We start from the raw sequence: 24,837 nt of genomic DNA, 5'->3' as shown, positions 1-24,837 counted from the left end.
AACTTTGGTTGTTTGTTTATATCTTGTCATTTCCATATTTCAGTTTTATAATGTATATCCCATTTTTGATCAGAGATGAAAACAAGAAAAAATCCATTATTATTTTTCTTTAAGAACTCATATGCACTTACCAGAAGGTACATAAATTAAGAATAAATGTTTTCATGATTTTTGACATAAAACTCACCATTTATAACGAAAATCCGGACCCAGTCGAATGAATCTGGAGACGAAGGTCTGCCGTAACCACACTTGTACCATCCTGTGTCCGACTTCTTGAGCTGTGTGATGGTCACCTCTAGTCCATATCCTAGTATATATTCAATACTGTATCTGTCACTCTGAGCTCTGTTCCCTTCTGTTTCAATCAGGATGTCTTCTTCTTTTTTACATTCATCCTTACAGAAGAACTTCCTGCTTCCATTGACAGTAGCACTGCATCCATATGTGATATTTCCTCCCTCAGTTCCTGCATCAATGAAATGAGTGTTTACCCCCAACGTTGCTTCTGAAAAGATGAACAATCAACAGTTAGTGTCTGTACTTCCTGTAAGATGCTGCAGTCTGATCACAATATTTCCTGCTTCACATTGACACAGATCCACAGAGTCACACTGGGAGCTGCCCAGTTCAACCACAGTCTGACTGCTGGATACACTGAGTCAATATATCATAAACGTCTCACAGTCTTCACACAGTTTAATTACATTCTATCTGACTTCATTTATTCTTATGCTTCACAATCATTAAATGGGATGAACATAGTAAATATATCAGGTTTTGTGACTTTCAGTAGAAACTCACCATCTGTAACTATGACGCGAACGTCACAGTAAGAATCTGGGAACAAAGATCCACCCAAACCAATTCTGTACCGTCCAGAGTCCAACTTGGTCAGCTGTTTGATGGCCAAAGTCAAAATTCTTGTTCCAGAAGATCCGTCTTCATATCTGATGCTGTATCTGCCGCTCTGAGTTGTGACACCATCTGTTTTAATGAGAATGTTTTCTTCTTCACATTCTCCTTTACAGAAGAACTTGGTGTTTCCAGACGAAGTGAAGTAGCAATTTACTGAACCATTTCCTCCTTCAGCTCCAACATAAATGTCTACTGCATTGGTGAATCCAGTGTTTCCATCCTGCAGTGCTGTTGGAAAGATGAACAGTGAATACTGATGATCAATACTTGATAGCTAATCCATCACTTCACAGAGAAGCAGAGATGAAACAGAGGCAGTGTGGTGGAAGAAACAGCACATACTCTTCTGTGTCTTATAATTAAACATCATCCTAACACCTTATATGAAAGCTTTGCTTCACAGGTAGATGTGTCTGGGTTTTGTTTACTATATATGGTGATAATCATTCTCACTTTTCTTCCTTGTCTGAAAATATGAATTGAGAACCATATAAGGGAGTTGTCATTTTATAATGAGGAACATGTTGCTGTTTCCTGTGTGTGTGGTTGTAGACTGCTGTATAAAACCAGGAACTAACAGAGGCTGCTGCTCTCAGCCTAATGCATATAATGTTATAGGTTGAAACACTTGCAAGTGTTTTGATTAAATAACACAGAAACACATTGTGTCTTTGTGAGTCTCTTATTTTAGTAGGACATTTTAACTACAGGCAGCAAAGTGTACAGCGGTTGATGTTGTTCTACTCTCAGCTGCAGTTGAAGTCACAGTGTCTCTGTAATGTCTGTTTTTCACTGTTTTAATATCAAACACATTAATGAGCAACAACTATTCATGATGGACGGTTCATAAGAAGCTCTCTAAAACTGTTCATGTTGCAGGGAAGGTGATTTTCAAGTATTAACATATTAGACAGTGCTGTACACAGAAAGACTAAACATATAACTGCAGATACGTCTATACTACACCACTACACTCCTGTCATCCATTCAGGGTCCCAGGAGCCATCCACTACATATACACAAAGGGTCTGATTTACTAAGATCCCAAATGGCGAGTGGCAGTGAGCAAGCCTGGGGAAGATGCAGGTAAAAAAACTGACAACAAACATATTTTCATAAGCATGGTCTTAGAAGAAAGAAGAAAGGGAGAGAGGTGTGAAGGCTGACGTGAGCTGGGACTCAAATGCAGACTCGTTCTCAAGGGTAATCAGAAAAACTGCCTTTAATCAAGCCAAAAAGGCGAGGTCAAAAAGCTAGCGACTGGTCAAAAAGCTAGCGACTGGTCAAAAACACAAAGGACTCGAGAAAAGTCAAGAAAAGGCTGGAACGCTGTCACAGAGGGGAGACAATGAGACACAAGTGCAACACATTAGGGCAGAGCAGCTAATCACACAGGCAGGAAGTAAAAGAACTGAAACGAGACAGGAGGTGAGTCTCAAAATAAAACAGGAAACATAAGACAAGACACTTGGGCTGTGTTCAAAACCGCATACTACATACTTCCATCCTAGAAACTAAACAACCAGATAGCAAGCAGCAGGAAGAACAGGGAGGGTGAGATTGGAGTAGGTGGGTTGGAGTGGGGCGTTCAGGAAGCTGAAACAATACAGTTTGGTTGGAAAACTCAGCATCCGTTTCACAGGCCTGAGGCTGTAAGATGTCATTTAAAACATTTCTCTGCAACAGCCCAGATGATTTTCTCCCTTTGTGCAAAGGGGTTGATTGACTAAAAGGTCTGCATGTGTGAAAATGTTTGAAAACTTGTGCAAGCTGATCTACTAACGCAGCACACTGAGGCTTGCATCTTTCAAATGTGTAAGATAATACACGCTGTTCTTTTAGTATGTTTGCCATAATTAATATGTAATATGAGGCGTTTTAACCTCAGTGTGTAAAATACAGGGAGGTAATTTTGCTGACGGTAACTGTGTCTGTAAATAATACGTTTGAAGGGCAGGTATTAACCAGCTGTTACTATGGAGACGAGGAGACGGAGACACAATGACAGAATAAACACAGGACAGATTTTTTTCCACCTGTGTTAATAATTTTGGAGTGAAATATTTTTGTTTTTTTCGGTAATATTTGTTTTTGTTATAACCAGGCTTAGCAAGTAACAGAATACATGTAACAGCTTTAAGTAATTAGGATACAATAAAAAAGACATAATCGGATTACAGGTAGATTTAGTAAAAATGGGGATTATTTAGTAGGATTACAATTTTACAACACATTTTACAATAAAGAACTTTATACTACCATGAACTGTAAAAGTCACAAATGTGAGCAGAGCAAAAGTGAGAGGGGAAATTATCTCTCTGACCCACGATGGTCTGAGTAGAGGATGATAGCGCATGAACCACAGCAGGCGCACATACACACACTTCACACACACATTGAACTTAAAAGTTGGCAGGGATGTTTATGTTATAAGAGAGCTTGAGTTGATAACAGCTTGAAGACAGCTTGTAGTGCACATTACTGCTCTCCACTGATATGACTGTGTGTGTGTAACATGTTGACCTGACAGAGGGTCACTGGTCACCGAACACTTTCAATACTGAATGAGTCAAAGGTAACTGCACCCACTATCTGCTCCATTTGATTTCTACCTAATCTGCAGCTGAGAGCATCACACAGCTGTCTGTACATCACAGCTGGCTGCAGCATCGTAGAGCAGCTGAAACAATGAGTGTGTCTCCAAACTATAATGCTGTGTGCATTTACTAACTTCATTAACACCAGATCAATCAGGATCCAATGGCAATTAATGTTCTGTTGCACATTTACACAGATCAGCTGTTACACAGACTCAGGTTTAAATGTGGGATTATTTGTAATAAAGTAAAATTTATGGATGAACCTGAGCTCTACCCGAGCTGTCAGGACTTTTTATTTTTAAGTAGCTGAAATGATTTTAAGTACACCCAGAGTCTGACTGAAGATTTTAGTTAACACCAACTCCCTCCCTAACTGCGTGTGGGAATTTGTGCTGGTCTTTGTCAATTAGATGTTTTTATTTTAATAGAAATTAGCCAATTTTGCACTGAATGTGCCCTTATTGTATTTAGTATTGCAGTAATCCTAAAGTAACAGAAAGTAATCAAGTTACTTTAATATTGTGGTACTTGGATTACATTTTTAACAAGTAACTAGTAACTGTATCAGAATACATATTTTAAAGTAACTCTCCCAACACTGGTTATAACTCAATATATTAGTTAACCTCTTCACTAGAAGCTGATCACATTTCTACTCGTCCAAACTCTCCATTAAGACACAAAACCCTTATTTTATTCCTGCTGTCTGCTCCTGTTGCTCCTGTTTTCATTAAGCAGTTATTCTCAGTATATCACCTGTAAAATACACACAATCTATTGCACTGTGCACGTTATGTAGTACCTTTATTTGGGATCTTAGTAAATCAGGTCTTATGTGTAGTGTTTGTACTTTTGCTGTACTTTGTGAGAAGCTGAGAAGAAGATTTCCACTAAAGCGAGAAGTCAATCAATCAATATGTTTTGTTAAATGAGATCACATTTAGTTTAGTTAAATTAAGTCAGGTAATCAGTCCTCACCTGATAAGAAGCAGAAGAACAGAACCTGGTGGATATTCATTCTGAGTTTGATCCTGATGCAGAAAATCATCAAACTGTCAGAGAACTGCCTCAAAGTGTCTGTCTGATCAATCAGGAAGATGAAGACGCCTTAAGTTTACATTACTTCCTCTCTCTCTCTCTCTCTCTCTCTCTCTCTCTCTCTCTCTCTCTCTCTCTCTCTCTCTCTCGGTTCATTTTCCAGTTCTATTTTTTCATGCTTGAACCCTAATACTATGTGACGTCAGAGCCGTATCTCCCGTTGTGGTGAGGAGATGAACAGTACTCGTTAACCAGCCAGCGATCTGTAACTCACTCACGTCCAGTTTAATCCTTCCCGTTAACGTCCGTCGCTTGTGGAGAATTGAGCTGAACGAGGGACTAAGCTACCTCGACTTTCTCTCTAACTTTACCGCAGTTTGTGGACTATTTCACCGGCACGTCTCACGTCCTCTGACTCCGGTGACTGTTTGTAAGAAGGCGCCATGAGACGCTGTGTGACGTCTTTTACAGAGACATGCGACGCTTTGCAGGTGCAGCTGAGTGAATAGACCAAATCACTTCTGACATGACCATAAATGTTCTGTTTATGTGACAGCAGCTTTATTAAAGGGAGGAAACTTTATGTATTTCTGTTTGTTAAGAGGAGGAAAAGTATTGCACATATATTAACATTGATCGTCTCTGGCCTGCAGTTCAGCTCTCTGCCACCGGGGGTCGATGTTGCTGCATAACAGCAGAATCACCTCCAAATCTGAGATGAGTAGTTTCAGATGTGAGTCCATGTTTGTGTTAACAGGTGATCTGCCTCTGCTGCTCTGACTTTCATTTTTATTATTCATTTCATTTTATTTTAATGAATAGATTTTTGTCCTGATCTGAGGTCTGTTACTCACAAATCTGCAAATACAAATAAAATATAAAAATGATTTGTCATGTCCACAAAGACTTTCATATCTACAGTTTAAAAAGCAGTTTTACCCAAATATAATCAGCTGTACATGAATTTAAAGTAACTAAATGTGTGTGCAGGAAGCTGAACACACAAAGACCTACAAACTCAACACAAGATGAACAGAAGTTACTTTAAAATAATGTAAAATATTCTATCTCGCATAATTAGACTTTTGTCAAACTTAATTTAACTTTGAAATTTAAGACTGAAATGTTAAGTTAAAATGGTTCATTTCAGAGTTTTATTATTTTATTAATTTGCACATATATACAGATGACATGACCCAGATTATAGAAATAAAACAGATGTGACAGGAGAGCCACTGATACAAAGGATCTCCAAAAATGTAAAAGAAAAAAAGGAATAAAAAGCCCTCAATTAATAAATGAATCATTATTTAGCAAAGTACAAAGAAGATTAATGACAATAAGAAACACACAAAATGAACAGAAGAGTTCACCAAATCAGCCAATACTAATCATATAAAAATAAAATGTATAATATAGAAAATATATATTTTTAAAATTTATTGAAAATGTTCCAGATAAACTGAGTTAATGTGTGCACATCTGTACATCACAGTATCTGAAGGAAACACTGGATTTTATTTTTTTATTTGAGAGTCGTGATGTCTGTCTGATGTTTAGAGAATCAGCTGAAACACACAACCACAACACACACACACACACACACACACACACTCACACTCACACACACACACACACACACACTCATGCATGCATACTTTCTTTTCCTCTTTCTGCCTTTCACTTTCTCACACACACATTTAAACTGACTCTCAGCTCTGCTGCCCCCTGGTGGAGGATTTACTGTGAATCGGCTGAGTTCACACTGACAGAGAAACAGCTGATCTGAATACTGATGAAACTGTTTGTACTTCTACACTTTGAGACAGGCCTTCAAATGTCTGTTTGAGGGTTAAGATTTGGTTTTTAGAGTTAAAGGAAATGTTCATAATTATTCAGACTGTCTTTTTTTGTTACTATACATGTTTTAAGACACTGGACAAATAGTGAACTCATCCTTTAGGATTGGCATTGGGGTTTAGATTCAGTTTAGGGTTGGGTTTAGTCATTTAGCTCTCCAGGTCAAGATCAGGGTCAGCGGCTCATAAATCTACTGTGTCAATAGGTGTGTTTATAATATTCACTTTGTTTTAGCTCTGTTTTTACTCCCTACCAACTCCTGAGGGAAATATCTGGCTCTTTAGCTGCTAAATGCTCCACTATGTTCACCAGCTAGTCTACAGCTAACTGTGTGTGTTTGCTGGTTGGTGCTGAGCAGGTAGTGTACAGTGGAGTTTTATTCTCTGAAATTGATGCTATGAGAGCGCTGAGAGTGAACCAGAACAGTAAAGTTGCGGCTGGACAGTTAAACAATGAGCTGAAACTTACTATAAAGCTCTGTAAAGCTGAGAGGAGCTGCAGACTCACATGTGGCACATGTGGCTGTATTTTACTGTAACATCACAGACTGTACTATAACAACAGAGATTTTACTGCATCAGAAGAGATTTTATTATAGCATCAGATATTTTGGTGGAATATAAAACAGCCAGGTACATTGACTCTGAACATTTAACTCATACATTCAGTATCAATATTTTAACATCATGTTGAGAGAAAATGTGATTCAGCAATGTTACATATCTGCTGTTGTAATTTAGTCAAATATAAACATAATTTGTAGGACACAGAGTTGGTTCAAAGTGTAGAAGAACAATATCAAACAACATCTACAATTTAGAAGACAGAATGAACATTTCACTATAAGAAAGAAATAAGTTGTTGAACATTCTCAGAAACATTAATAGATGTGTATCATCAGCATAGAAGTGAAGAATAGCAAGTTTATAGTTAATATCTGCTGATTAAACAAATAATAAAGAAATAAAGTGGAACAAACTGGAACCTTGCAGCACATGTTAACTTGCTCAGTACAGAATCCAGATCCAAATCCAAACATCATCACATGTTTGCTGTCTCTCTAAGTGCAGAGTAGATTTGGTCTGGATCCATGTTGGCTGCATCCAGACTCTGGTAGTTGGGGTCTTCACTCATGGAGCCAGGAGGACGGTTCTCATAGTGGACAGGAGGACGGTTCTCATAGTGGACAGATAACTGAAAATGAAACAGGAATAACATGAAACCTAAAATACAGCAGTAAGCAGTGTAACAGAACAGATATTGTGTTCTTCTTAGATAATTGTTTGCTGATATTTTAGTGATAACAACTCAACAGGTCAGATGTCTAATAATAGTCATTATGATTTTATTTCATTATAGTTTTGTTCATATTAGTGAAGTATTTGCAGACATGAGATTGTTTATTACTTACTACAAAAACAATAAAATGTCTGCCAACAGTTAGAGTTAACATGAGACATTCAGAGTTAAAGAAAGTCACCTCCTTGTTTCTGCTGTCTGAAGTTTCTCTGGTGTTCAAACCAGAGTTCCTCCTCATCTTCAGCTTGTAGACGAACAGCAGAACAACAGCAACCAGCACAACAATCGCAGGAACACATACAACCAGAGGCCATAAGTAACCTGGACGAGAGACATCAGAGACGGTTGGGAAGGAAGAGAGAGAGAGAGACATCATTACTGTTTTAAGAAGACATTTAGTTGCAGAGAGACAGTGATGGACAGATGGACAGACATGAACTGTCCTGTATCTGCAAACTGCTCTGTGGTTTCAGGGAAAGATGATGAAGGTGTGAAGCTACCTGAACTGGAGGTTAAACTGTGTGTTGTTGCTGGTGTGGAGGCTGATGGGACTGATGTTGGTTCTTCAGTGGTTGGAGCTGTGAACAATGAAAACACAATGAAACTATCAGATACTGAATCAATAAAGCAGAGGAATGAGGTTTTATTCAATTAAGCATTATTTGTTCTGTTTGTTCTGATGAGACAAAGTTTGATATGAGATTATTGATTATTATTATTATAACATGAAGGATTGTTTATATCATAGTGAGATGCACTCTGCCCAGACCATCAGGAGCAGGTCAAATGCACTTGTGGTCATTTGGTGACCAGGTTTGCTGGATGCACCTGTGATGAAACATTATTACTGGTATGCATGTTGGAGGCTGTGACAGTCGTGGCCAATCACAGTTGTACTTTGATCCTCTTTAAACACGCAGCTTTCCCCGTCATGACACACTGACAGTTTGAATCCTGTGGAGAGTTTTCCTCACAGGAAACTTATTGTTGTCTGTGACGTAAAGAGTTCCAAACATGAAAACACAAACAGTATTATTCAAAACAATATTTTTTTTGCTATTGTCAAAGACACTAGCGTAAGTCTCATTCTAAGCCCATTAAATGAAATAATAATTATCAGAATATACTAAATGAGGAAGCAACTATACTGGATGAAGCTAAGTGTGAGAACATTTTGGAAAGACAAGAAAGAACACAGAACATGAATTAACATCAGATCCTGATCAGTCCTTTCTATCAACACCACTACATCCAACCCCTTTTTTCTAATGTCAAATAACTACTTAAAAACTAATTTATCAGAAAAATGAGGACATGGACAAACATGAGCGTGATAAGAACAAACTTAATTGACAGAAACTATCTTTTGGAAAAATGTATTTGACGTGAACTTTGATTATTTGTTCTGATTTATCGATTAAACTATGCACAATAACCACAATCACTGAAATTCAGGCCCTGTGTATGTGTTGTCAGCTGTATCTTTCTCATAACATAAATCCATTATTATTTTTCTTCAAGAACTCATATGCACTTACCAGAAGGGACTCACCACCTATAACAAAGATCGAGAACGAATAGGATGAATTTGGAGATGAAGGTCTGCCATAACCACACTTGTACCGTCCTGAGTCCGACTTCTTCAGCTGTGTGATGGTCACATACAGTCCATATACAGATCCTTCTCTAAATTCAATGCTGTATCTGCCACTCTGAGCTCTGTTCCCTTCTGTTTCAATCAGGATGTCTTCTTCTTTTTTACATTCATCCTTACAGAAGAACTTCCTGCTTTCATTGACAATATCACCGCATCCATGTGTGACACTTTCACTTTCAGTTACTGCACGGATGAAACCAGTGTTTTCACCCAACGGTGCTTCTAAAAAGATGAACAATCAACAGTTAGTGTCTGTACTTCCTGTAAGATGCTGCAGTCTGATCACAATATTTCCTGCTTCACATTGACACAGATCCACAGAGTCACACTGGGAGCTGCCCAGTTCAACCACAGTCTGACTGCTGGATACACTGAGTCAATATATCATAAACGTCTCACAGTCTTCACACAGTTTAATTACATTCTATCTGACTTCATTTATTCTTATGCTTCACAATCATTAAATGGGATGAACATAGTAAATATATCAGGTTTTGTGACTTTCAGTAGAAACTCACCATCTGTAACTATGACGTCAAATTCACTGTAAGAATCTGGAACCAAAGATCCACCCAAACCGCATATGTACCGTCCAGAGTCCGACTTGGTCAGCTGTGTGATGGTCACAGTCACACTTCTTCCAAAGGATCCGTCTTCATATTCGATGCTGTATCTGCCGCTCTGAGCTGAGGCATCATCTGTTTTAATGAGAATGTTTTCTCCTTTACATTCTCCTTTACAGAAGAACTTGGTGTTTCCAGACGAAGTCAGGTGGCATTGTAATGAACCTCTTCCTCCTTCAGCTACAACATAAAGGCTTACTGCATTGCTGAGTCCAGTGTTTCCATCTTGCAGTGCTGTTGGAAAGATGAACAGTGAATACTGATGATCAATACTTTGTGTATTGTAGACTTACTGTAAAACAGACTGTAGCTTAATGAGAGCTAATCCATCACTTCACAGAGAAGCAGAGATGAAACAGAGGCAGTGTGGTGGAAGAAACAGCACATACTCTTCTGTGTCTTATAATTAAACATCATCCTAACACCTTATATGAAAGCTTTGCTTCACAGGTAGATGTGTCTGGGTTTTGTTTACTATATATGGTGATAATGATTCTCACTTTTCTTCCTTGTCTGAAAATATGAGTTGAGAAACACATAAGGGTGTTGTCATTTTATAATGAGGAACATGTTGCTGTTTCCTGTGTGTGTGGTTGTAGACTGCTGTATAAAACCAGGAACTAACAGAGGCTGCTGCTCTCAGCCTAATGCATATAATGTTATAGGTTGAAACACTTGCAAGTGTTTTGATTAAATAACACAGAAAGACATTGTGTCTTTGTGAGTCTCTTATTTTAGTAGAACATTTTAACTACAGACAGCAAAGTGTTCACTGACTGTACAGCGGTTGATGTTGTTCTACTCTCAGCTGCAGTTGAAGTCACAGTGTCTCTGTAATGTCTGTTTTTCACTGTTTTAATATCAAACACATTAATGAGCAACAACTATTCATGATGGACGGTTCATAAGAAGCTCTCTAAAACTGTTCATGTTGCAGGGAAAGTGATTTTCAAGTATTAACATATTAGACAGTGCTGTACACAGAAAGACTAAACATATAACTGCACATACGTCTATACTACACCACTACACTCCTGTCATCCATTCAGGGTCCCAGGAGCCATCCACTACATATACACAAAGGGTCTGATTTACTAAGACCCCAAATGACAATGAAATGATAACAGGTGCAGACAGCAGTGTTTAACTGAGACTTCTGTGTCTTAATGGAGACTATATAGCAGAGTATTAGTGACCATTTCAATGCTGCTAGTAAAACCAAAAATATTAACATGGGTGGAAAGAATCTGTTCTCTTTGTATTCTGTCATTGTGCCTCTGTCTCCTCTTCACCACAGTAACAGCAGTCATCTGTACGCAATGCATGTGCTGAATCACACATATTTACATTTTCTGTATTTTGCACACTAACATAAAAACGCCCCATATTACATATTCATTATGGCAAATAGGGATGCACCGATCCGATATTAGGATCGGATATCAGCGGCAATATCATCATTTTAGCTGGATCGGTATCGTTGAAAATCAACCGATCCATGAGACCGATCCATTTATGTTCCCTTTAAATGTGTGATCATGCATGCTACGTCATCCCGTTACGCGCAGGTCAGTCGTCAAAAAAACAAAACAACAACTCCGTTGTCAGAAGAAGCATGGAGCAGACGGGGTCGTTCATTTGGAGGTTTTTCACCCTTCCTACGCCAGGTAGTGCAACAGCCGTGTGCAATGTCTGCAAAATAAGTGTTGCGAGGGGTGGTGGTAAAATGGCAAAATTTAACACCACCAATTTAATCAAGCACTTGCAGAAGCACCACGGTAATGAGCACGCGGAGTTTCTGCAGTTCAATAAATCAAAAGGAGCTGATGGAGGTGCTAGCAGCAGCACCAGCACACAGCAATCGCGAGTCGATGCGCTGTATAAATGCCAGAAAATGCTGAGTAACAGCGCGAAGGCTATGGGCATAACGGAGAAAGTCCTGGAATTTCTGGTGCTGGATGTCATCAGTAGAACAGAGGGGCTTTCAACGTTTAATGGAACACCTAGAGCCAAGGTACAACATACCATCTCGGAAGTATTTTTCCGAAAATGCACTGTCAGAAATGTTCAAAAAGTCACGCGAACTTTTGTCGAAAGAGCTGCAAGACTTAGATAATTTGAGCTTTACAACTGACATCTGGAGCTCTGATGTATGCCCTATGTCACTTTTAAGCCTGACAGTACATTGGTTGGACGCAGATATGGCCCCTCGTAGTGCTGCGCTACAGGCAAAGCATTTCCCCGGTTCCCTTAACGGTGACAGGATTGCAGCTGCTGTTAAGGCAATGCTCGACGACTGGCATATCCCACTGAGCAAAGTGCATGTGATGCTAAGGGACAATGCGAAAAACATGGAAAAGGCCATGCGCAAGCTAGGCGTGAGCAGCTTAGGTTGTTTTGCCCACACTCTGCAGCTGGTGGTAAATGAGGGTCTGCTGTCTCAAAGAAGTGTGAATGACGCAGTCACTAATGGCAGAGCGCATCCTGTCCAGGGAAGGGGACGCAGACGCGGGCGTTCAAACTATGAAGAAAACTCTTCTGGATGCTGTCACCAGACGATTTGTCAACATAGAGCTGGAGCCTTTGTACGCCATTGCCACCTTGTTGGACCCAAGGTACAATTACCGGTAAGGCATCAAGCTAACATACTAAATAGTACATTATAAGTTAGGGCTGGGTGATTTTGCTTAATATCAATATCACGATTAATTGAAGCTTTTACTTCGATTAACAATCATTTTTATTATTTTTTTATGTTCAACTATTAAAGATGGCATATCAGTTATTTATAGATATTTATTGAGAATTTGCACCAATGAAATCAAAAGCTTGACATCAAAATGTCTTATGAGGTCATACTTTATTTTTAACTAAAAAGCAAGTTACATAAATAGTACAAAATAACATCTTGAAATGAATGACCCAAAATAATTGACATGAGTAAAGTTATGTCAGTTAGAGGGTTTAAATGTCGGTTTCCGGTATATTTTCAGTTAATTGCTCAGCCCTATTATGTATGGTATTTGATGTGATATGATGCCAACATTTGAGTGGAATATTAAAACTACTATTAATACTTCCACTTTGCAAACATAATGCAGATAATCCTCAGAGTGTTTTGACTTCTATTTATAATCAATCTCAGGTTCAAGTTATTTGTAATTTCCACTTAGAGATCCAGCCATGAATGGTGTTGAATTGCACCATGTGAAGTAGGCTATTTGTTTTAAATATTTTGTAACTATGTTAGCTCAGTTCACTAATTTGAGCTTTAACATTTGTATTTATTTTGTATTTTATTTATATTTTTTACTGTATTTGACGAGAATACTGGTTTATTCTTAGTTTTTTTTTGTACTTTGCACTTTGTGAACAGAATGCAGATAATGCTTATTTTGTGTTTTTTACTTGTATTATTTACTTTGATATGAATAAATAAATGGTTCATTGCTTTAATTTTATCATTCATTGCATTCATTTGTTTAATCTTGCTACATTTGTCTCAGGAAAGAAAGGTAGTCACACCCAATACCCTCAGTATTTTTGTCCTGTAGAGGTTTGTAGTTTTTCAAATCAACAATGGTATCGGATCGGTATCGGGTATCAGCCGATACGCAAAGCCCAGAATCGGTATCGGAACTGAAAAAGACACGAGAAAAGTCAAGAAAAGGCTGGATATTTATTCTGAGTTTGATCCTGATGCAGAAAATCATCAAACTGTCAGAGAACTGCCTCAAAGTGTCTGTCTGGAAGATGGAGACACTTTAAAGGTAGAATATGTAGAATGAGCAGAACAACGCCATCTAATGTCTCGAGATCGTAGTCGCAACAACCAAAAAGTAATTCCAGTAGTCGGGTTGCCAGGTCCGGTGCCGGATTTTATTTTAGCTCTAACTCTGTAAATATACCACTTTATCCACATGTCTAACCTTTTTAGGCGAGAAAGTAAAGTAGCCCTTTAGATTCACAATGTGATGCTAATTTGTCCAAATAACATCTGCTTAAAGTTTTGTTCCTGCGAATTCGGAGCCACTCAAGTTAGCCGTAGCTAGTAACGCACTTCCGGTCATTTTCACAAAATAAAACACCTGTTGCCTTTTATTATTAAGAAAACCATAACGATAGAGTTGGTGCTTTTATTTTGAAAACAGGAAGCGAACATACCCTCGCTGTAACTGACTTGAAACCACCGAGGTACATTACATTGTAACACGCCAGTGGGAGTAGCAGCAATGTCTCTGCGTGTACTGCCTAATCCTAAACACCGATTGGCTGGTGTGTGGTGTCGTCAGAAGCAGAAGAGGCTCACGGTCGTAAACATCTAGTCACGTGTACTCTGAGATGGACGTGCAGGTCAGGAAATGACGTAAACGGACCGTATATGGTTTGTTATTTGTGTTATTACGTTACGTGTTGGACTAAATACATGTTGACATATTGAGGAAAGTATTCCGGTTTTATGGAAAACGGATTTCATATTTCATCAGAATGGATACTTGGCGAGCTGTACAGAAAGTGCTGAGTCATAAGATGATCGTTGTGGATAAAGGGAAGACTTTGAAGGTATGTAGCATTATAGCTTTTCTCACTTAGCTGAGTGGCTAGCCAAGCTAATCGCTAATACTATTACGGCTGTGAGCAACCATATAAGTCGTGAGTGGTCTTGAATGAATCAGAACAATCTAAGCTTTCCAACGATGTACGGCATGAGTATATATGTTTAAGGGTTGGTGTTTAAAACATTCAGAATAACGTGTAGCTACCTCCTAACATCCGTCCCGTCCCGTGAACGGAACAGCGTGCGTTAAGAGGTTAATGATCAAATATCAAAATCCGAATAGCGTCAGAAAGTCAACCCAGTCTCCACATTTCCATTGCTACCGTTTTGATACTTCATGGTACACAAACAAATAGCATCTCATATGAAAGCTAAGACCCTGGCGAGTTCAACAGTACCACTATTATTGCGCTTAAAACTCAGTGAACCAGCAGAAGAATACAAAGTTAAACAACCACTTATTTACAGCGACTAACAGATATTCTGTCTTACCTTCGAAGTTTTGTGATGAAAAGTTGTACTTGAGAGCAAAAAACGCTGGTTTTAGTAAGTCCAACACGGCTCTACTTGTTTACAACTCCATTTCACCCAGTGCCAGCCTACAGTAGCTGCACCGGTACAACAGACAACCATGGCAACCCGCAATTCTGGCCGCTAATTGGCTGGTACAGTGTACACAGAACGTGTCAGAACGTCATTGTCGAACCCGTCAAAAAATTTTAAAAATATTAATTCAGACTAAATATTTTTTTTTATGGAAAAGCAATACTTTCATTCTGTACCCCTCAAAACGCCCCGTGGCTGTATTATTTTTTTTTTTAAATATAGCTTTTAATAAATATTCTACATATTCAACCTTTAAGTTAACATTACTTCCTCTTCCTCTCTCTCTCTCTCCCTCTGGTTCCTTCATGTCAGCTAGTACTGGTCATGCTTCATGCTATCCAGAGACACACTCGCTGCATCAATATTTCAACAAATGTGTTTCTATCACCTATTTTGCACATAAAGTCTTTTACAACATTTTCAAAATCCTCCTGAAGTGAGCATTAAAACAGGTTGATAGAAACACAGTGAGAGATATCTTGACTCTTATTGAGCCTTGGTGGGAAAAAAAGAGTGTTCCTCTTTGTGTAAAAACACTGACTGCAAACTTCCTAATTTCTATAATGGGTCAGATAACCATCAGAGTAAATGTGTCCTAGTGGTTAACACATTGTTCATCTGTTAAGATGTATTTCTATATATGGTCAAGTGGCTCAGGCTAGGAGCCAGATGGTCTATGTCGGTCAGCAGAATGACCGACATAGGACAAATTTAGTTGGAAAGGCCCCAACTGACCGATTAACAGTACATGTAGTCACAGATGGGAGACAATGAGACACAGATGCAACACATTAGGGCAGAGCAGCTAATCACACAGGCAGGAAGTAAAAGACCTGAAATCAGACCGGTGAGGTGAGTTTCAAAATAAAACAGGAAACATAAGACAAGACACTGGGAGAACTAACTTAACTAACAGAGCGAGGTGTGACAAGGGGTGCAGCAGGAAGAACAGGGAGGGTGAGATTGGAGTAGGTGGGTTGGAGTGGGGCGTTCAGGAAGCTGAAACAATACAGTTTGGTTGGAAAACTCAGCATCTGTTTCACAGGCCTGAGGCTGTAAGTTGTCATTTAAAACATTTCTCTGCAACAGCCCAGATGATTTTCTCCCTTTGTGAAGAGTCTTTCTGCTACTCTGTGATGTCCAGTGTGAATTCAACAGGACACATTGAGTGTTGGAAGCAAGGACATTCAGAATCAGTAAAATAAAAGTGAATTAAACATGTTTTATACATGTTTGTATAATGTTGTACTGTATGTTGAGCCTGATCACCCAAAAAATGATGATCTACTAACGCAGCACACTGAGGTTTGCATCTTTCAAATGTGTAAGATAATACGCACTGTTCATTTAGTAGTTTACATTAAGACACAAAACCCTCATTTAAATACTGCTGTCTGTTCCTGTTTTCATTTACAGTTATTCTCAGTAGATCAGCTGTAACACACAATCTATTACACTGTGATGTTGCATCAGCAAATAGTAACAGAATCATTTAGAGAACAACAGAATAACTAATTAACATGACAGCAACATAAAAACTAAAGTGATAGAAATGTGACATTAGTTAAAATGTCCACAATGAATGTCCAGAAGCAGTGTGTGCTGCAGCTTTACAGACACAGTCAGGTAATCAGTCCTCACCTGATAAGAAGCAGAAGAACAGAACCTGGTGGATATTCATTCTGAGTTTGATCCTGATGCAGAAAATCATCAAACTGTCAGAGAACTGCCTCAAAGTGTCTGTCTGATCAATCAGGAAGATGGAGACGCCTTAAGTTAACATTACTTCCTCTTCCTCTCTTCCTCTTCCTCTGTCTGTCTCTCTGTCTCTTCCTCTTCCTCTCTCTGTCTCTCTCTCTGTCTCTCTCTCTGTCTCTCTCTCTCTCTCTCTCTCTCTCTCTCTCTCTCTCTCTCTCTCTCTCTCTCTCTCTCTCTCTCTCTCTCTCTCTCTCTCTCTCAGCTATCACCCATTTTGGACATAAAGTCTTTAAAACATTTCCAAAATCCTCCTGAAGTGAGCATTAAAACAGGTTGATAGAAACACGGTGAGAGATATCTTGATACTTACTGAGCCTTGGTGGGAAAAAAAAGTGTGTTCCTCTTTGTGTAAAAGTAATGCTGGCTGCAAACTTCCTTATTTCTAGAATGGGCCAAACTGTCCTGGTGGTTAACACATTGTGTATCACACCCAAAATGTGTTCACTCCCATCAGTTTGCTTCTCAAGGTTTCTGAGAAGCTTGCAAATGTGTTGCACATTTCTGTTTTGTAGAGTAGCAGCGATTTCTAAATTAGGAATGATGTGAAACGCTGCAGCAGTGGTGTGCACGGGGGGGGGCAGTAGGGGCGGTCACCTGTATGTGCCCTTCTTTTTCTTTTCGCCACTGCCCTTCAATAAACAGTCTGTTAATTGAATTCAAAGTAAAACTGACTTTGACTCAACCAGCCTGTCTGAGCGTCTGCATCAGGGTTCTGCTTCCTGTTGCTTTAACTGGTTTGTTACAGTACAAACTGGACAAACGTGTACAATCAATACGTCTGCTATTAAAATGGAGATGTGAAACCTAATAATAGCTGACTTAGTGAGTTTCATAATGGGTTAGGGCTGATGTAAAGTAGTTTTGGTAAACCTCAGTAAAAGTATCCCATAATTATCACTGCTATTTCTCTGAACTTGCCAACAAATGTTTGGTGTCCCTCATGTTGTGTCTCCTCTGTCCTACCTATATAGTCTTCCCCTTGGTCCTAAAGCCATCGTCATTACAATTGGCCCTGTGACAGACTACAGCAGGGTCTAAACACATGTTGGACTACTTGGTTGTTTTCAGCCTGAGACACCTGTGGGTTTCTAAGTGAGGTAGCAAGAGTTTGATTTACACACCTTGGAAAGTAGAAGGGATTCAAGTGCTGTCCTGCTGTACTTCTTTTAGGCTGCCCTAGCACTAAGTTAGATTCCAATGTTGCCTCTACATTTACATTGTTACTGAGGTCATTTTCCTGTTCATAATCCAAAATGGACTGTGAGGTACTAGGGGTATGTAATGTGGTGCTCATGGTTTGATAAAAAGACTCAATGTGAGTATGGGAGGGGGGCTGAACTCACCGCCGGTCCAGCTCCATAGTGATTATGACTCCCTCTGAATCACTCTCATCTGCTGTGCTGGTGTTTAGCAGTTGATGTGACTCGTGTGTCAGGCCTGGGTCACACACAGGTTGGTTTTATGTCATAGGCATGCTGGTAGTTGCTGTTGGTAACACTGTGAGCTCTGACCTAATAAGACTCTTTTCTGAACCAGCCCCATCTCTGAGGTGTATTTTGTAGACCCTTCCTTCTAGATCCAAGTTTTTCACCACCCGATAGACAACTGGATCCCAGACATCCTGAATTTTGTGACATCCTGTGAGGTGACTTCTCCTGTGGACAAGAGTCAAGAACAAAAAGGGAAGTTGCTGTTGGTTGGTAATGTCTATTTCTCCATTCTACTGCCTGCTGGAGCTGCTCCTTCACATGAAGACTGACCTGGGTATGGATGGATGAAGGTATGAAGACATTTTCTTAAAATATGAAATGCATTGAATATATTGAAATAGGTTAATGGAAACACAGGGCAGGAATGAAGCCTCTGAGTCTATGAGAGAAAAAAAGAGTGTGTTCCTCTTTGTGTGAAAGTAATGCTGGCTGCAAACTTCCTTATTTCTAAAATGGGTCAAACTACCATCAGAATCAAAGTGTCCTGGTGGTTATCACATTGTTTATCACGTCAAAGTATGTGTTTGCTCTCATCAATTTGCTTCTCAGTGTTTCTCATGAGCTTTCAAATGTATTGCATATTTCTTATTTGTTTCTAAACTAAGAAACATTAGATGTGAAACGCTGCAGTGAGCCTGAATGAGCAATGACCTGTTTAAATGCTGCCACTGAAACTTCAGAGAACTTATTTATGTTCAGTGATGGTTAACCACAGGAAGCTGTTTTTCTATTTGTGTTTAAAACAAAAGCTGCAGCAGAGTGACTTTATCTCTTTCCAATCACCACAGTAATACCAAGGCCAACAGATCAGTGAGGAGACTGATAAATATGATGATCACTTCTCCAGATCCTCTGTGCTGCAAAGCTGCTGTGCTGATCCACTTTGACCTGCTGTGTGTGTGGTCACCTGACTTCCTGCTTCAATAAACAGTCTGTTAATTGAATTCAAAGTAAAACTGACTTTGACTCAACCAGCCTGTCTGAGTGTCTGCATCAGGGTTCTGCTTCCTGTTGCTTTAACTGGTTTGTTACAGTACAAACTGGACAAATGTGGACAATCAACACTTCTGCCATTAAAATGGAGATGTGACACTTTATATTAATTGTATGATTTAAAACTTGTCAATCAATCAGTCTTTATTAGTATAGCGCCAAATTACAACAAAGTCATGTGAAGGCTCTTTCCACATAGAGCAGGTCTAAACCGAACTCTTCAGGTTTAATTTAAAGAGACCCAACATTCCCACATGAGCAGCACTTGGTGACAGTGGAGAGAAAAAACTCCCTTTAACAGGAAGAACCCTCAGAACCAGACTCAGAGTGGGAGAACATCTTTTAACAGGAAGAACCCTCAGAACCAGACTCAGAGTGGGAGAACATCTTTTAACAGGAAGAACCCTCAGAACCAGACTCAGAGTGGGAGAACATCTGCCTGGACTGGTTGGAGTAGAGAGGAGAGAGAGGAAGGAGAGGAGAGAGAGGAAGGAGAGGAAGAGGAGAGAGAGAGGAAGGAGAGGAGGAGAGAAGAAGGAGAGGAGAGAGAAGCACATTGAAGGTCCAGGACTGGAATCTGTCATCCGGACGTCTCCAGGCCCAGATTACCTGTGAGACCAGAAAGCACAGACAACTCTGGGGAAGAAGTTTAGCTTATTGAATGCATTAATAGTACATGAATGTTAACAGCGGCGGAGTGAGGCCTTGAAATCCAAAGGGAATTTTCTCACCGGCACCAGCGTTACATCCCAACTGGTTTCCAATTTATCTTGTTTCCTCACCGAACAGCTCCAGCTATGTTGCGCTTCCGTCAGCAGATTCATCACAAATTCACAAATATACATAATACAGGATATTACTGGAGATTTTTAAGTAGCAGTTAAAAAGTGCTCACTTTCAGAAAAATATTGGCTGCATATATTGCAGTTATAATTTTAAATATACAGTCGTGAAAGTTGTGGAATACTGAAATAGGAGTTGATTTAAGTTGCAAAACTGGAAGTGATGAGAAAGAACTGGACCACAAGAGTGACCATGACTGAGAAATACACAGCAAGAAAGCGTTATAAATACATCATGGATAGTCAGAAGTTGAGCCTAGGAGCTGGTCCAGGACAAGTAAAGTATTTTAACTGCTGGTTTACATCTGCTTGTCAAAAGAAGAACTAACTGCAACAAGATATTAATTATTTTACAGTTTGTAAATGAAGCTAAACAGTATCTGAGTTCATTTCTCAGTCAATAAATAACATAAAACAATTATGGTGTAACTTTATCAGTTCATCAGCAAACATAGAATAGTCATGTTTGTAGTGTTTAATACTAGTACTGCTACAGCAGGACCTTTACTTTGAAATGCACCTGGACAGGAACTGGATAGAACTAGAGAAGGAAGTAGCTTGACTGTATGTGTGAGCAGAGCAGAAAGTAAATAAAGCAGACGGCATGACTGATGCTCCTGATCAACTGTGTACCTCATTTCATTAATATAGACATAATTTGAACCCCCATGTCATGTGACGTCAGAGCCGTATCTCCCGTTGTGGTGAGGAGATGAACAGTACTCGTTAACCAGCCAGCGATCTGTAACTCACTCACGTCCAGTTTAATCCTTCCCGTTAACGTCCGTCGCTTGTGGAGAATTGAGCTGAACGAGGGACTAAGCTACCTCGACTTTCTCTCTAACTTTACCGCAGTTTGTGGACTATTTCACCGGCACGTCTCACGTCCTCTGACTCCGGTGACTGTTTGTAAGAAGGCGCCATGAGACGCTGTGTGACGTCTTTTACAGAGACATGCGACGCTTTGCAGGTGCAGCTGAGTGAATAGACCAAATCACTTCTGACATGACCACAAATGTTGTGTTTATGTGACAGCAGCTTTATTAAAGGGAGGAAACTTTATGTATTTCTGTTTGTTAAGAGGAGGAAAAGTATTGCACATATATTAACATTGATCGTCTCTGGCCTGCAGTTCAGCTCTCTGCCACCGGGGGTCGATGTTGCTGCATAACAGCAGAATCACCTCCAAATCTGAGATGAGTAGTTTCAGATGTGAGTCCATGTTTGTGTTAACAGGTGATCTGCCTCTGCTGCTCTGACTTTCATTTTTATTATTCATTTCATTTTATTTTAATGAGTAGATTTGTCCTGATCTGAGGTCTGTTACTCACAAATCTGCAAATGCAAATAAAATATAAAAATTATTTGTCATGTTCATGTTCATTATTTAGCAAAGTACAAAGAAGATTAATGACAATAAAACATCCAATTTTAATCATATAAAAATGAAACGTGTAATGTATAAAATATATATTTTAAAAATAATGAAATATGAAGAATTTAATGTGATGACAATTTCTTGAAAATGTTCCAGATAAAGTGAGTTAATGTGTGCACATCTGTACATCACAGTATCTGAAGGAAACACTGGCTGTATTTTATTTTTTTATTTGATTAGAGAATGAATCAGCTGAAACACACAACAGAAAACTTTACTTACAAAAACCAACTCATAGCCAATCAAAACTTCAGCTTGATGATTTTACAAAGATCACATTATCAGGATGCTATCAGTAAACCACCAACACACACACACACACACACACACACACACACACACACACACACACACACAGAGAAAGAGAGAGAGAGAGAGATTTAAAGATATTCAAATATATTCACACATATTGTTTAGTTATAACAGTGATGCCATAATTCTCTCAATTTGTTCGATATGAAGCAAAGAGCTATGATTTATCAAGAACACCTTTTCATAACTTGCATGTTTTACTCTTTTCATTAAATAGTTTAAACAGCCTCTCAAACCCGTGATTAACATGACAAAACAGCAGTAATAATATTCATCATCATCATAATCATTTAGTGAATGAAGACTAAATGAAACTGAACAGGGATGTTGAGTAACCTTGAAGGTGTTTCAGACTGTATATAAGAGCTATGGTTTCTACTACATCAGCTAAATGCATTTTATTTATTGGACATAGCCACCTAGTGGACAACAAATGCCACAGCATGAAAAGGGTACCTGAAATAAAACTACATGAGTGCTTTCAATTCCAGTGAGAAAATTAGAGTGTTAAACATATACATAAATACATCTTGGTTAATAGTTTGGGTTTAAGCACAATACCAATTACTTATATATTCTGATATAAGTAATTGGTATTACCTATTACCTAAAGAAAACCTCCATTATTGCATTTGTTACAGCAATCACAGATAAACTAGTATTTTAAGAACTGTCATTATACTTTCTCCTTTCATAAACACAAATGTTGGTATGAGAACTTAATGTGTTTACTTAATGTGACACTGATGTTATGTTTACATTATGATGATAATCAATTATCTATCATGGAATAAGTAGAATAACAATGTGTTATGTTTGATCATATTAATTATTTTCAGGTTTTAATGAATCAAGCTGATGTCATATCAATGCCAGAATGATGCATCCTGTGTTCTGTGTTAATAGGTTATAGTATCACATTTATAATCAGGATTAAATAATGAATGAATGATGATGATGAAAAGTTTTGCGGTAGAAAGTTGAAAATTAGATCCTTATAGTAGCTGTAATGAATCTGATTGGCTGACACACGAGCCCTCCCCAGGAAAAAAAAAACAGCTGCACCGAAACCGGCTTTGCTTTTTGTTTCTTCTTTTCACCTCACACACTCCAACTTTTGTCACTCTTACTCTTTTTTTACTTTTTTGCATTCAGCCTGTTTTTGACATGTTTGAGTATTGTGACGTGTGGCCATTGCTGAGATCTCTCCAGAAACTTATTAAACTGTCATCAACCTGCAAGAGCTTTTCAGCAGATAAACGTCAGTCAGCCCTACGACTCTTCATAACAGAGAGGGACAAAGTCTGCAGGCAGAAACCACTGATGGTAATTGTTCACTCTCAAGCAAATCAAAATATGATGTGTTCTCCTTTTTTCCCTTGATACTACATTCTTTATGCAGCTCCTTATTTGTAGATACATCTAAAACTCCCTCCTGTGTTTTAAGCCAAAATTATCTTAAAGCTTTTGAGATATAGAAATCACAAACATTCCTTGTATTGTTACTCAACCATGATTCTCAGATTTGACTCATTTGGACGGCTGAAGCTTCATATTAGCTTCCCCTGATTGCAGCAAACAAACCACTCAGCATCAGCTAGCACAGATGCAACCCACAGTACATCTACACTAAAAGACACTGCCAATGTCTTTGGTGTTGTTCATGAACGTCTGCAGTGGCAGAACCAGAGCCTGAACTGTGACCTGCAGCTGGCAGCCTCTGAAATATATTACAACACAAAACTACACTGTTCCTCTTTCTTGAAATAAGTTGTCTCGTGTTAGTGGGAAGCAGCTAAGTACACTGCACTTCCCCAGTGCTGCACTTGAGTACAATTAAATGGGACATGTTCTGCTTATTGTGATATCCTGTTATTCATGTCCCGTCCTGTATGTATGTACAAATGTTGGTTTAACTTTGAGTATTGAGGCTTTTGTGGGAAATGTTTTTCCATCTGTTAAGATTGTTAATAAATGTGTTGTTTAATATAATTATTCCTTTCAGCTTTAGGAGGGATCTGATATGCCTATCACAAATATTGGCAAATATGTGCCTGTTTCTATGTAAGAGTGAAAACACACAAGATGTAATCAAATAAATGCTCATGAGAAGAGGCATGTATTTGAACTGTCTAATGATTGCCAAACCAGAGACATTTGCACATGGCTTTAAAAGAGGTAGTGAAAGTTTGATACAAGAAGCACAAATTGCTGAACAGACAAATAAAACATATCCGTAATCTGTGTACTTCAATGAATTGAATTTGTACTTTTTTATTATAGTATTATTATTATTATTATTATCATCTTTTATTTATCATATGTGACACTTTAAGGGCAAAATGCGAGACTAAGAATTACCCAGTACCAGCAGTTCAGTAACAACCACAACTGTACTGTTATCTGCAGCTGGCAGGCTCAAGTACAATACACCAGCACAAAACCATAGTCTTCCTCTTTTGCTTGAAAGAAGCTAACTGTTGTTACTGAGAAGTAATTAAACACATTTTCCTCCCATATTTTAGCTACTCCACTACAGTTAATAAGTTCATTGGAGTATTTCCACTCTTTATGTTGAGCAGCTGAGCACTGAAACAGACTCTGTTCAGTTGTTCAGCTGTTGCTTCTCAATCAGAGAAAACTGAAGCACATGATGCACAGGTCCACCGCAGTGCTAGCTTGTTTTCACCTTCACCAGAAGTGACCTCACAGTGCTTGAGTTTATAGATAAGGACACTGAACATTTTGATCCAGACAACTATAATCACAACACTGATGATGATTTTAGGGAATCAGAATCCAACTAATTGATTTCATCAGATATTTTGGTGAAAAAACCCTAACC

The 24,837-nt window shown here is 38.8% G+C and overlaps 1 protein-coding gene across 1 annotated transcript; it reads right to left on the bottom strand.

The window, feature by feature from the left end:
- Positions 1-2: 2 nt before the first annotated feature.
- Positions 3-5,299, bottom strand: LOC128357746 (uncharacterized). Its single transcript, XM_053318116.1, has 3 exons — positions 5,188-5,299; positions 805-1,146; positions 3-508 (listed from the first exon to the last, which is right to left on the bottom strand). Exons 1-3 carry the CDS (start codon positions 5,297-5,299, stop codon positions 147-149), a joined length of 816 nt encoding a protein of 271 aa, XP_053174091.1. The 3' UTR covers positions 3-146.
- Positions 5,300-24,837: the final 19,538 nt, after the last annotated feature.

This window comes from Scomber japonicus, chromosome 4 (genome assembly GCF_027409825.1).
Source record: "Scomber japonicus isolate fScoJap1 chromosome 4, fScoJap1.pri, whole genome shotgun sequence".
NCBI lineage: Eukaryota > Metazoa > Chordata > Actinopteri > Scombriformes > Scombridae > Scomber > Scomber japonicus.
This window is presented reverse-complemented; position numbering and strand designations above follow the sequence as displayed.

What these genes read in the sequence shown, in the direction of transcription:
- LOC128357746 (XM_053318116.1), bottom strand. Translation starts at nt 5,299, where the DNA reads ATGGACTCACATCTGAAACTACTCATCTCAGATTTGGAGGTGATTCTG. An exon ending in GCAGGCCAGAGACGATCAAT is followed by an intron (nt 1,147 to 5,187) that starts GTTAATATATGT and finishes TCTTTCCAACAG; the next exon opens with CACTGCAGGATGGAAACACT. An exon ending in TCGCGTCATAGTTACAGATG is followed by an intron (nt 509 to 804) that starts GTGAGTTTCTAC and finishes TCATCTTTTCAG; the next exon opens with AAGCAACGTTGGGGGTAAAC.